The following is a 14058-nucleotide window of genomic DNA, read 5'->3' on the forward strand; positions in this document are numbered from 1 at the left end:
TGTTCGAACAGAAGGATGATTGACCAAAGATTTTTTTATTTTAGTTGGATTACATAAGGGGTCGGCTTTAGGCCCATATCTTTTGCTTTAGTTATGGATGCTCTTACTAGAGATTAATAGGAGGGTGTTCCTTGGTGCAAGCTTTTACCTGATATCCTTCTTGTGTATAAGACTAGAGAAAGTGCTCGCAAAAAAACTTGAATTATGGAGGTCTCCAATGAAGTCTAATGGCTTTCGTTTGAGTAGAACTAAAACTTAATACATAGAATGTAATTTTAGAAATAGTATATCTAGTTACAAAGTTATAGCTAAGGGTGATCATATTATTAAAAGATGTGAACACTTTAGATATCTTGAAATTAATTGTTCAAAGTGATGGTAACATATATGGGGTTGTTATTAGTAGAATTTAAGATGGTTCGAGCTTATTGTGTGGTAGAAGAGTACCGCTTAGACTGAAAGAAAAATTTTATAAGATGGTGGTGAGAACTACAATGCTCTATGACGTAGAATGTTGGCCTTTAAAAAAGAAGCATAAAATTAAGTTAAGTGTTGTTGAGATAAGAAAGCTTATGTGGATGAGTGGCTTTATTCTTAGAGACAAAATATGAAATAAATATATCTATGATAAGTTTGGTGTATCTCCCGTGGCAGACAAAACTAGTGGGAATCGTTTTAGATGGTTTGGTCACATTAAACGTCGATCATCTGATGCTCCGATTAAGAGAGTGAATGTTTTTTATTTGACTTATGTTAAAAAAGGTATGAGTAAACCTAGAAAGTATTGGGCTTATTGTATTAAAAATGATCTTAATTTGTTATAATTAAATAAAATGTGGCATTCAATAGAAAGAAATAGAGAACAAGGATTCATGTAGTTGACCCCATGACATGCCTAAAATATATTACTTTTATTTGCACATTTAATGGATATTTTTAAAGATATTGCATTTTAATGAAATGTATTTTTGATGTTCTTAGTTGCAGATACAATAATTGGAACAACTTGAGCAAATGGAATGAACATAGAGCAATTTGTAGTAAAAGGAAGCAACATGCCAAAGGTGACTTCACGCTTAGACACCACAAGTCAGAGAGACTAGAACATTTGGCGCCTAGGCACCAGAAGTGGTTTTCAATGTTGGTTCAATGAATGCGGATAAATTTTGAAGGGGTGCCTGAAGTGACTCTTGGTGATTTTGAGAGCTCTATTTAGAGAAACTTCAGGAGCATCCAAGGAGAGCCTTTGGGGGGGGAGAAGGCTTGGAAGTTCTTAGAGGCTTGAAGGACTTTCTTGGCGGCTTGCTTAGATTTGAAGGAGAAGAGAAGTGAGAGATATCTTCTTCACTATAGTTTTAAGTGAGATTGGAGGGAATTGTAAGGAGAGTGAGTGATTCAAAGGAGCTAAGAAGGATTGCTTGTGAAGGAGTTTGAGATAAGTTGCGTATTTTATTTGTTTTACTTAATCTTATTTTGTAAACTTATGTTCATCTTTAAATTCATGTGTTGTTGTGTCTTCCCTATGAGATCTGAGTAGTTTTCTTTATCTTTCTCCCTACAATGAAGAATAATTATGTATAGGAATAAAGTTTAGTAGAAGTGTTTTTAATTCCATAAATTGTGATGATTTAAACTCCATGCTTAATTTACTTATTGATTTGAACAATTGATTAGTAAAATATATTATGAAACATAATGACCCGAAAGGGCTATTCTTTTCTCAATAGAGTAAGAATCACATTTAATCTCATGGATGAGAATGCAGTCTATGGAATTAAGTGCAAATAAATAGGGAAATAAGTTTTGATGGATGTAAATTAGAGATTTTAGAGTGACGGACTAAAGTTCCCAATTTGATCTAGATGTTTGGAACTAAAAGCGAGATGTTAACCTTCAGGTGAAGGGTATGTGGGAATTCTAGAGCGACAACTAGTATCTTCCCAACCCAACCATGAATTTAGGAACTTAACTCTGTATTAGCTAATGTTCTTTATGCACTCGAGTGAGGGTAACGAATAGGTATGCTCTTATTTGGCACAATACCTTAATAATATTTAAAATTACTAAATTTCTACACTGATTATAAACTCATTGCAAGGGGAAGGATGTTTTATATAATTTGAACTCTTCTATACATCGTTAGTTTAAATTTCTTAGCGGTAACTTTACATTTTATTTAGCATGTTAGATTTTTTTGTGTTTAACATTTTACATAGCACTTGTATTCTGCATTTGCTTAACATACTTAACATTTCTTTAAAATTCTATAGGATTAGTTAATTCACAAAATCTTTTTACCATTTCCTAAAAAATTAATTGCAGTTTAGAGAAGATTTTTCTAAAATCATCCTTATAAGAGTTTTCCCTATCCCTATGGGATCGATACTTAGAACTCTATTAGAGTCATATATTACTTGAAATGATACATATACTTACGTAGTATTCTTAGTGTGAAGTTATTTTATCAATTTTACATAATAATTAATTTTGTACACTAGCCGCTTAATATAAATTGGGTCAAGCTTTTGACATCTTTCAGGACTTGAATAATTGTGTAATTGCTGGTTAGGTCAAATTTTTGGCGCCATTGCCGAGGATAACACGCAACTTTTAACTAGAAAAAATTTTATTTGAACTATAGATTTATTATAAAAAAATTGTAGTGTAGTTTACATACGTGCTTGTTCGTGTGCATTAAATTAAATATAATATTATTAATAATAATAAATATAAATATATTTATTATTTTAATTTGTGTGTTTTCTTATTTTTGTTATTTATCTTTAATAGTGTATGCGTAATTCAGGAACTGAAGTTTTAGTGCCTTACGATTCTGAGTTAGAGCAAACTATTAGAAAAATTAAAAATAAAAAGAACTTCACAATTTCCAAGAGATGGCAAACACTTTACATAAAAACTTAGAAAACCAAATTGATGAGAATGTAAAGACCATTAAAAGATTATGCTAACCATACGTTAGATGAAATTCATCGTAGTATTCAAACTTCTGTCGTAGAAGCTAACACATTTGAATTAAAACCTGCTATCATTCAGATGATACATAATAAATAGTTTGGGAGAACTCTATCTGAAGATCCAAACTTACATCTTGCAAGTTTTTTAGAACTTTGTTCCACATTTAAGTATAATGATGTCTCCAATGATGCTGTCAGACTTATGTTTTGTCTTTTTCCTTAAGGGATAAAGCTAAAATGTGGTTAAAATCATTAGGACCGAGATCTATTGGAATTTTGAGTGACCTAATACAGAAATTCTTGGCTAAGTATTTTTCACATTCAAAGACTATTAATCTTAGAAATGATATTATATCTTTTTTTTTTCAGTTTGAAGGGAATCAATATACGAGGCTTGAAAACACTTTGAAGAACTTCTTAGGAAGTGTCCACATCATTCTTTGCCCAATTGGTTAATAATTCAAATATTTTATAATTAATGTTAAAGCCTTTTGATGAATTTATATCATTCAATGCTGACCTCTTAGATCTATTATTGGTACTGCTGCTGATGGTTCATTACTGTTTAAGCCTTTTGATGAAGCATATTCTTTAATTGAAAAAATGACTACTAATAATTTTCAATGACCCTCTAAAAGGGTAAATCTTAAAAGAATAGTCAGTGTTCATGTTGCTACAAAATCAAGAAAGATCAATTTGGAATGAATTTATCTCAAACACCTCCAGTGATTGAAGAAAATTCATTAGGACAAATGGTGATTCTAACATTCTTACATTCGAGACTTGAAATGAAATTAACAATAAACCTAATAACCCCTATTCTAATTATTACAACCTAAATTGTAAAAAACACCCTAACTTTAACTAGAATAATAATTCTGGTGGTGCTAACCATCAATGGGAGAACAATCAAGCGAACTCATTGGGAAACTGGAACAACCAGGGTAGTACTAACAATAGACCAACTTATCTTCCAAGATTTAATAGTAACCAACAATTTAAGGAGAAGAAGTTGTCTATAGAAGAAGTGTTGTTAATATGAGTAATTAATTGCAAAGTCAAGGAGCCACAATTAGAAAAATTAAGAATAAACTGTGACAAGTTGCTAATGCACTTAGCAATAGACCTCAGGGAATTCTTCCTAGTGATACAAAAATTAATCCTAAAGACCAGAACAAAGAGCAAGTTAAGGTTGTGGAACAGAAGGTTGTGGAAGAGAATTGGAGGCTAGAGTTCAAAAATAGATTGAAGTTGAGAAAGAAGAAAAGGAAATTGAAACGTCTGAGGAAGATATTCCCCAAAACTTAGAAAAACGTATGTCTCCAATGAAGAACAATTTAAAAACGACAACTACCTCCATTTCTTCAAAGACTTCGACAACAGAAGTTAGATAAACAATTTACATGTTTTTGGAAATATTCAAGAAGTTAACTTTCATAATTTCAAGCAATATAAATTATTTGGATAAATTAAATAATCTTTTGGTATTGATCTTGAATCGAATTACTATATCTGAAGTTATGATTATTGTTTGATATAATTTATAATTATATTTTTGGCTATCAACCTTCTCCGATGAGTATTACTTGCTGTCACTTCCTTGATGTTTTTTTTTAACTAGATACAATCTACAATCTCCTCTTCTCCTTACACACATTTGATCCTAATATCTATTTGCATAGGGAGTTTAGTATTGTCTTGGATCCATCTATGATGCTAATAATTTCTCTTTTGGAGTTCGGGTCTTGGTTTTCAACCCGTTCATTATTCAGGTTGGATTTAGGCTGACCCTATTTGATTTGGATTATTTTCGAGTCACACTTGAACCTAATCCCCTAACTCGATTTAGCACCTCTAATCCCATATATTTAATTGGATATAATTTTTTGATCGAAGTAACAAATTGGGTCTTAAAAGTTTCTGCGGGCCGAATTCTAACGGATTCGGCTGGAGCCGGGATAAAAACCCCCCCCTCCAACCGGATAACGAACGTGGCCATTTATCGGCCACCCTTCAGTCCCAAAGAGAGATAGCTATCGTTGTTCATGCTCGGAAGGGTGCGGGTGCATCGTAATTGAATTCCACTTTTCCGTCAAAATCCCACCATATCGATAAGAATTGCAGCTCTCGGCAGGATGCAGTTCTTCTCACCTTCGAAATCCCAAATCAGTCTCTTTAACTCTTCCCCCATTCCAAGCTCTTGTTCTACTCCTAATGCTAATTCTAATATCTCCCGATCTCTCGCGAACGTTCCGATCAATGTTCTTGCGATCGCCCCCTTGCTAAAATTAACTCTGTTATCGTCCAAAACGTGTTCGGTATCGCCTCTACAGGAGCAGATAGTCTTGTCGGAATCCCAGGATGACAAAGATGAAGAAAGGGAAAAAGAAGATAAAGGAAAAACAAATGAACTCAAGGAGACTTTGGAGGGGTCGCATTTGTTCGTTCGAAGGCCCATCAAGGAGGATATTGACTCTAATGATAGCTTTACCAGTGGGAAAGTTGGGAAGGGTGGCTATTCTTCAACTTCAAAGCTTGATCAAGGGCTTTCTGAGTTTGCCAAAAAGATGCCCATCTTTGAACCGGAAAGGAGTGTAGCTTCTGAAGAGAGACCTCTGGGGATCAACTTGGAGTTGGGACTATACCGGGCCAAAGTTTTGTGTAGGGTTTTCCAGCTCAAGCAAGCTGAGGAGCTTCTACAGAAGGTGATATATTCAAGCTCTTAAGGGGAGTTATTTATTTATTTCCATTTTTAGGGAAAGATTGAGTACTTACATATTCGTAACACTAATATATTTGATTCTGAGTAAAGGTTGATTTAAATTTTCCTTTCAGCAACGAGGTGGAAGAAATCATATGATTCGAATAAACGTTATGTTTTGATGATTTATGCACTAAATATAAGCCTTTCATCTTTCTTATTGAAGCAGCAAAATTTATTCCTGGATTTTGATTTTAAACAGTTTACAGTAATCCCATAAAAAATCAAGCTATGCCGACTAAATGTATATTGAATAATTATAAAGAGGACCAGCAAAAAAATGAATAAATTAAACATTTACAATGATTATATTTATTCCTTTACATCTATCAACGTTTGAACTTAGAACCTTGAATTAGCTCTGCTACATTATATTCTTCGCTATAAATATGCCTGGCATTGTTGTTAGAACACCATTGATGTAATTGTTTATTACTAATTTTGAGATATGGGAGTTTGAATTATTTTATTTATTAATTTTTGCAACATGCTACTCAAGCAAGATAATTGGTCTTCCCATTTCCTCAAAAATTGTTTTATTTCAGATCATAAGTTTTAAATGCTGCTTTTTGGTTAACCTTCCAACTTAAGCTACATCAATCAGATAAATTAGCAGAAAATATTGTTTAGGAATGTGTTAGCAACGTTTATAGTTGGAGATTGGAATTGGTTGGGTGATGAAGGGCAGCTTATTTATTTATTCATTTATTTGCTGAAATTCAAACGTTTATAGTTTTGTTGTTTCACATTTTTATGGTGCAACTTTTTGGAACTTAACATTTAATAGCTTGCATTTACTTGCAGTGCATTTTTTTTTGGCCTGAAGATGGACGAGCTTACGTTGCCCTAGGAAAACTTCTATTTAAGCAGTCAAAATTTGCTGAAGCCAGGTCTGTGTATGAAAGAGGGTCTCAAGCAACACAAGGGGACAACCCTTATATTTGGCAGGTTTGTAGCTCACTTATATTCTGATTAATTTCTTAATCATATGCTGCTTTTTAGTTATCATTTTTGTGGCTTCCTAGGACATACTGTAGATCACCTTTTATCAAACACACATTTTTGAAAAGGTGCTGATGGGAACTCCCTCTAGAGGTCAAGCTGTTCTTTCTAATGTCGATGTGATGAGGCCCACATTTAGGTTAGGGTTTATTGACGAGGCTTTGTGTTGTGCATGTTCTATGAGCTTGACACATGAGGCAATGTTCAGCTCTTTTTTAGACATGCATCAAGGTTTTGATATGTCTTTAAAATGATTATGTTTGCGACAGATTATTGCACTTTTGTTGACTCAAGAATTGAGTCTTACAAAGGACGTTTTAGTCTGTAATCCTCTAAAATGGATTAAGAGTACACTGCAAACACTGTGGAGGTCGTTATCTCTGGATGGGGAAAGGATACAATTCTCTCATTCTAAATTCAGTATATTTAAAGGGCAGGGGTTTTACCGTCATCTGGAAAGTTAAAAATGGATCTTTGTGTTACAAATGAAATCCTATTATGCTAATGTTGAATTACCTGATGAACTTCTAATTAAGTAGAGTTTTGGTTTCTCAGCAACGTATCCTTAGCCTCTTCAGTAACTTGAATTACATGCATGACTGATTTGCAAGTTCTTATGTTTTTTTGCTTATCCATGGAGTGCATTGTCTCGTGAGAGCCTAGAATTCTAAAGCAGGAGAGTGGCCAGATGGGATTTAAGTGTTTACGACATACAATAATAAATTGTCTAACAAATATTTCAAAACAAATCTTCTAATAGCCTAAAGAGCCACTAAGCCATAGCTTTCATTTATCTCAAAGTAACGAAAATTACAAAAATTTAAAAGTACTACAAAATACATACTAACTTATATAATTTATTTATAAATACCTATCAAGCCTGCCTTTTGTAAACATGATCTTTTCTTTTATCCATTTAATTCAGTGAGGTTTTTTTAAAAATAATTATTACTTAATTGGTGTGAGTTATTTATAAATATATAATTCAGTGGGTAAATGATAGTTCTAATCTGTAGTAACACAAATAAAGATGAAGTGATATTCATCATTTTTAACTTGTGAAGTAATCATAGAACCTAGCTTTTTCATTTTAATACTGATTGTAAATATTGCTTTGTTGTTAGAGTTATGATTAATAAATGGATTATATCATTCAACTTAACAAAAAGAGGATACATTTGATGTTTGAAATGACCTTATCATATCACTTCTTTTTTAGTATATACTTATGTATTCATCTTAGGAGACCGTCTAAACATAAAACTAATTTGTCATTGGCCGATGCATCCCTTATCAACACAATGGGGCATAGTTTATATATTTAATATGTTATAGTGGAAAAGCACTTAACTTAATATTGGCTGATACATCTTCTATCGGCATAGTGGTGTGTAGCACTTATCATCTTCTATTGCCAATGGAAAAAGGTGAAAATCACCGACAATGTGTATGACATATTAAATATAGTACATGTGTATAACATAATGTGAATGTAGCACTTAGCATTCGTAGCTAGTATCTAAATGGGATGACACCAACTTTCAACAAATACACAAGTATTTGTTGAAATTCAGAATAATTTGGAATAAAGTGGAATGCTATATTGCTTCATTGATATGAACGAGGGTATAAATAGCCCTTACAAGAATCTTAAAAAGAAAATGATATGAAATGAAAGATATATCACCTAATATCTCCAATAATCAATTCATATTAATTATTAGGAGACACAGGAAATAACATAAAATAGGAAAACAAATAATTCCTAATCCAAAGAAATAAATATAAAATAGGAAATGAAATATTTTCTTATATTAAGGAAATAATTTATTCCTCATAGCTTCTTATAGGAATAAATTTATTCTTATTATAATTTTTAACAACCCCTCTCAAATTTGAACTGTATGTTAATAATTCATAACTTGCTGAATAGTGAAGAAAAATTGGTCATTTGGATTATCGAATTTCATTTGGATTATCGAATTTATCGAATTTGCTAGATTCAGGCTTGATTGAATTTTGAGTTTTGTTTGCCATGCATTTCGGCGTAGAGAGAGACTCAAACTTGGCTGAATTTTGCTAGATTCATGCTTGGCTGAATGTACTAGATTCAGGCTTGACTTAATTTTGAGTTTTGTCAGCCATATGTTTCAGCGTAAAAGAGAGATTCAGACTTGGTTGAATTTGATGGATTCAGGCTTGACAGAATTTTGAGTTAATAGGGAAAGATGGAAAGAGACAACCTACAGGAAAACTTACTTTTAGTTGACCGCGGTTGTCGTTGGTTGCAGAGAAAACATATAAATCACACCCAATAAATTCTGCTGACATAGAAAGCAACAGAAGAAAGGACGGCTGAAAACAGAGTTCCCTCCTGACGCTTGGGTCAGGGAAGAAAAAAATACTGCACGAGAAAGGGCAGGCTGGAAATGCAGCTCCCCTGATGCTTGTGCAGGGAATAAAAAAGACTGCAGGAGAAATGACCGGCTGGAAACGCATCTACCCCTGACGCTTGGGCAGGGAAGAAAAAAAATACTGCAGGAGAAATGACTAACGATGGATTTTGCCGGCATTGTCTGATCCACGTCAGCGATATCTCTGACGAGATGATGATGAGGCGGGTGGCAACATCGTTAGTGCAGCCTTAGCTGGAGCCCCATCATTGGTGCCAACATAGGAGGATACAACGCAGGAAGTTTTTGAATGATTTGCGGTAATGTCTGGCCAAACTCCAAAACATCTTGCTATCATGGTTTCTTGGGAGCCGTATACAGAATTGAAGTAAGATCCCATAACTTTCTGAAAGTCCTCGGAGAAGGAGAATCCTCCAAAACATCAACCTGTGCATTTCTAGGCGATGGCGGTGGCAACAAGCTTCTAGTCGGATTCGAAAAGTTAGGAGTGCGCAGATGGTTCCTCCCCATCATTTGTTGCAGTATGCTGACTGGAGGAGTCTCTGATCGCAATCTAGCATGCAAGACATTAGTCGCATTGATAGGCGGAGATGGAGTAGGAGACGTCAAGAACAGAGGCGAGGGCCGATACTCCTCAAAACTGAAGTTACCCTTCCTATGACCAGATTGCCGAGGAATTGTCATTTGCTGTCCAAAATAATCAGGTGGAGACACTCGCTGCTTCGCAACTGCATCTACAGAAGAATGTAGCGCATGATTTGCCATCGACGTAGTGGTCCAGCTATGAGGTCATTGAAAAACTTGCGCCGCCGACGGGCGCACGCCATGCTGGGGATAAGATAGTGAACGCTTGCCCTTCTCCGAATGGGAAACAGGAAAAGCCCTTATCGGATCAGCAATTGGGCTTTCGAGACGGAGAGATGGCCCAATTGACTCTCCTTTAGCGGGAATGGATAGGGATTGGAGAAGATGAACAAATCGTAGTTTCAAATATCAAGATAAGTGTCCCTCCCTTCCTGCACAAATGATGACAGTAAGGGAGTCCGACAATTCTCAAAGGAGGGCTGGTGGCTAGGGTACGAAACTTGACTTTGATACCATGTTGAAATTCAGAATAATGCAGAATAAAGTGGAATGCTATATTGTTTCATTGATATGAACGAGGGTATAAATAACCCTTACAAGAATCTTATAGTAGGAAAAATAATAAAAAGAAAATAATATGGAATGAAGGATATATCACATAATATCTCCAATAATCAATTCATATTAATTATTAGGAGATATATGAAATAACATGAAATAGGAAAATAATAATTATTAATCCAAGTAAATAAATATAAAATAGGAAAGAAAATATCTCCTTATATTAAGGAAATAATTTATTCTCATAACTTCTTATTGGAATAAATTATTTTCTATTATAATTCTTAACATTATTGCTTTATGAATCATTTTCTTCTCATTTGCTACAACATGCAATATCTATATTTGGGGAACATTGTATAAACTAGTTTGTGATTTTTTTAGGTAGTTGAGACATAACTTAGAGACATACAACTCATTCATTCTAATATGAGAAATTATTTGAATGAGAGAGATAAATTTTTGTAAGTCATTTGAGATAGAATATTTTAATAGAGTAGGGAACATAAACAACTCAATTATAAACATGTTTTTCGGAGAAAGAAATTATTACTTCAATCCAAGAATGAGATTACCCATATTAGCCTTAGCTTGTTTGATCTGATGATTAATGTTTATGTCTTTATTTATATTTGCAACTACATGTAAGAAATTCATATTAGCTTACTTAAATTCCTCTTTTAATTATATTGTCTCTTAAGTTAAAGTTTAATTTTGCTCAGCAAGCATAATATATCATTGTTACTAAGGACTTATAGCTAGCTTTACAAATTCTCATAATTATTCACTTTTAATTATTTTTTTTTAAATTTAAAATAGGACCGCTTCCAAATATATTGAAGTAACTTTACAATATAGTTCATAAAATTATAATATAAAATAATCGAAAGATTTATTAAATAGACACATGATTGAACATGTGCATTCAGACATATCTTTTTACCATAGATTCTCATATCTATTAATATGATATTCGTATGATTATATTTATAAAACGTAATTCAATTTCTAATTTAGTTATCAACTTTAACATTTTGTGTAATTTCTTTTACCATATTAGGCTCTTAACAGAACCTTTCAAACAAACAAAAAGAAAATTTATAATTGAATGCTAACTAAAATCAATTTTATCTTAAACATGAATTATAGAAACATGGGTTTAAGATTTAGCTTGCTTGGGGAGGAAAAATAAGAGAAAAAAAGGAATAAGTAATTTTCAACTCAACTCTCAAGATTTTGCAATTTCTTAAATGAATCTTTATCATCATTTCCATAAATTATGTTAATTTTCTCTCAGAAAACTTGAATTTTTATTATATCTTGCTTATGTTTCGAAACGATGAACTATAATCATATGAGTAAGATTCAACTTTTATTGAAAAAGAAGGGGAAAAATCTCGGTAATTATTCTGTCGTGAATTGACCTTGCTTGCCAATGGTGATTTCTCGACCTATCTTCTTATGCACTTGAATCTGTTATGCATGCTTAGCTGCAATTGCCCTCACATATGGCTTACTTTCTTGCTACCATTTTCATGCCCCAACAAGTTGCTCGATCTCCATTCCCTCCCTCACCCTCTCTCTCACATCCAAATTTTTGCTCGCCCCTCTTACTTGTCCTCTCTCTTTTTCTCACACCATTATTTCTTGTTTGCCTCCAATTGTTGTCACTTTTCTTAAAGAACCATAATTGAATTTTACATTAATCCAATCAAATCGGTCCAATCAAATTGACATCAAATTGATTTGTTTCCTTATTCTTGTTTCAAATTATTAGTTTGCATAAACAAAACAATAACTTATTTATTTTGAGTAGTTGGTCCAGTTTGTTCTTGACCGCTCAATTAAGATTTTAAATTGTTCATAACATTTTAATTAACTAATAATTTTAATATTAATATCTTCTAAATAAATGAATTGTATTTTGGGGCTTTACATGCAAAACAACTATTTTTGTCATTTTGTTTGAAAATGCCATCTTAGTTCTTCTCCTAGGATACAAACAAATTGTTCTGGTGATACAAGAAGAAATATTTTTTCCCTGGCTACAGTTCCAGCAGATAAGTAATGATACATCTTGAATTGATCAAATGAGTCGTAGGACTACCACTATATGTTATGAAAGCCTTTCCTCTATGTTTAAGGTCTAATCAATATGCATTTGTAAACAAAGTTTAGCCCGTTACCCATAGCATGAATACGATCTCCTTTAATTTCTTGTTAAAAACTCGCAACCATGTATTAGATAAAATTTGTTTATTAATTTTTGCACATGCTTTTTTCTGTTTAATAATATGCATTTGCTTTTTTTTATTTCTGTTTTTTTTTAATTTTTTTATCCAGTTGGTTGACATTCTTGACCAAACAGTGCTGGGCTATCCTAGAAAAAAAGGTTGGTAATGTAAGAAGGGCAAGAGAGCTTTTTGATGCGGCTACAGTAGCTGATAAGAGACATGTTGCAGCTTGGCATGGTTGGGCAATTCTGGAGATAAACCAGGGAAATCTGAATAAAGCTAGAAATCTACTTGGCAAAGGACTCAAATATTCTGGAGGGAATGAGTATATTTATCAAACACTCGCTTTGCTTGAAGCTAAAGGAAATAGATTTGAACAAGCTCGTTATTTTTTCCAGCAGGCGACTGAATATAATCCAAAAAGCTGCGCTAGTTGGCTTGTGAGTGCTACTTTTTATGCAAATTTGTCAGCATCATCATCATGATTTGTCTTATCCTTTTTATTTGGGGTTTTACTTCTGAACCTTTTTCTTTCATTCCTTTGAGGGTTACATTAAGTGTTAAACTCTATTGTATGCTAGTATTTTTTTTGTAACCAATATTATATTTAGTCTGTTTTTTTTATTTTCAATCTGTCAACAAAGTATTCCATCTACTCATTTCATTGGTTCTTCATCTTCCCTCCCTTTCACATGTAGAGATCACCAGCATCTCTTGTTTTGTATTGTTTTCAAAATTGGCAGAGTTAAATTTTGTACGGTATTTCTTGATGCAGGCATGGGCACAAGTAGAAATGCAACAAGAGAACAACCTTTTGGCTAGAAGTCTATTTGAGGTGACATTTTTATCTCCAGGTTAATCTTATGACCTTTTTTTACTCTTCGCAGTTTGTTGTTGTCTCGTGTTTATTTTTCAAATCTTTAGAGCACCGTATACATTAGGGATTATGGGCATGCCAACAAGATTATGGGGTGCTTATCGACCCAGGAGAAGCACCAGCATGCTTATCGACCCAGGAATTTGTAATTATCCTTGGCAAACAGTAGAGGATCCAACCTTCGCTTGCCAATTTTTATTTGAGCGGTGCAGTAATCATTGTGTTGTAGGCATGATGTTTATCAAAAAAAAAATTTTCTTAGCTGATTACATGGATATAAATAATGGCTATTATAATCTGCCAAGCTGATGACAATGGTTTTCTTAATTTTTGAAGATTTGCAGAATGGAACACATGGACTTAAGATGACAAACCAATCCCCACTTCAACAAATGAAACAAACGAATACACCAACTCTGGTTGAAACAGTGAAAAGATAGCCAAAGATAAACAAAAGAATGAACATCATCATTTTGGCCTCATATCAAGAGTTTGCATGTATCTGTAAATATACTAGCGTGTAATACCTAAAGATATGAAGTTTAAAGTCTCAAAACTTTGTCATTTTTTGTGGTTTGTGGCTCAAGAAAATAATCCAAACTATTTTATAAAATTTAATATTTTATACTAAACTTTTTCATATATATAT

At 33.2% G+C, this 14058-nt stretch overlaps 1 protein-coding gene across 1 annotated transcript; it reads left to right on the forward strand.

Moving 5' to 3' along the window:
- Positions 1-4973: 4973 nt before the first annotated feature.
- LOC110037763 (protein high chlorophyll fluorescent 107-like) lies at positions 4974-13367 on the forward strand (the record flags this gene model as incomplete). The annotated part of the gene is given in 4 exon segments (XM_020742466.1): positions 4974-5680; positions 6541-6684; positions 12667-12972; positions 13308-13367. Coding segments are annotated over 4 exon segments (1080 nt in total), but the record flags the coding sequence as incomplete, so codon positions are not given.
- Between the last annotated feature and the right edge of the window lie 691 nt (positions 13368-14058).

This window comes from Phalaenopsis equestris, unplaced genomic scaffold (assembly GCF_001263595.1).
Source record: "Phalaenopsis equestris unplaced genomic scaffold, ASM126359v1 Scaffold224759, whole genome shotgun sequence".
NCBI classification, from domain to species: Eukaryota; Viridiplantae; Streptophyta; class Magnoliopsida; order Asparagales; family Orchidaceae; genus Phalaenopsis; species Phalaenopsis equestris.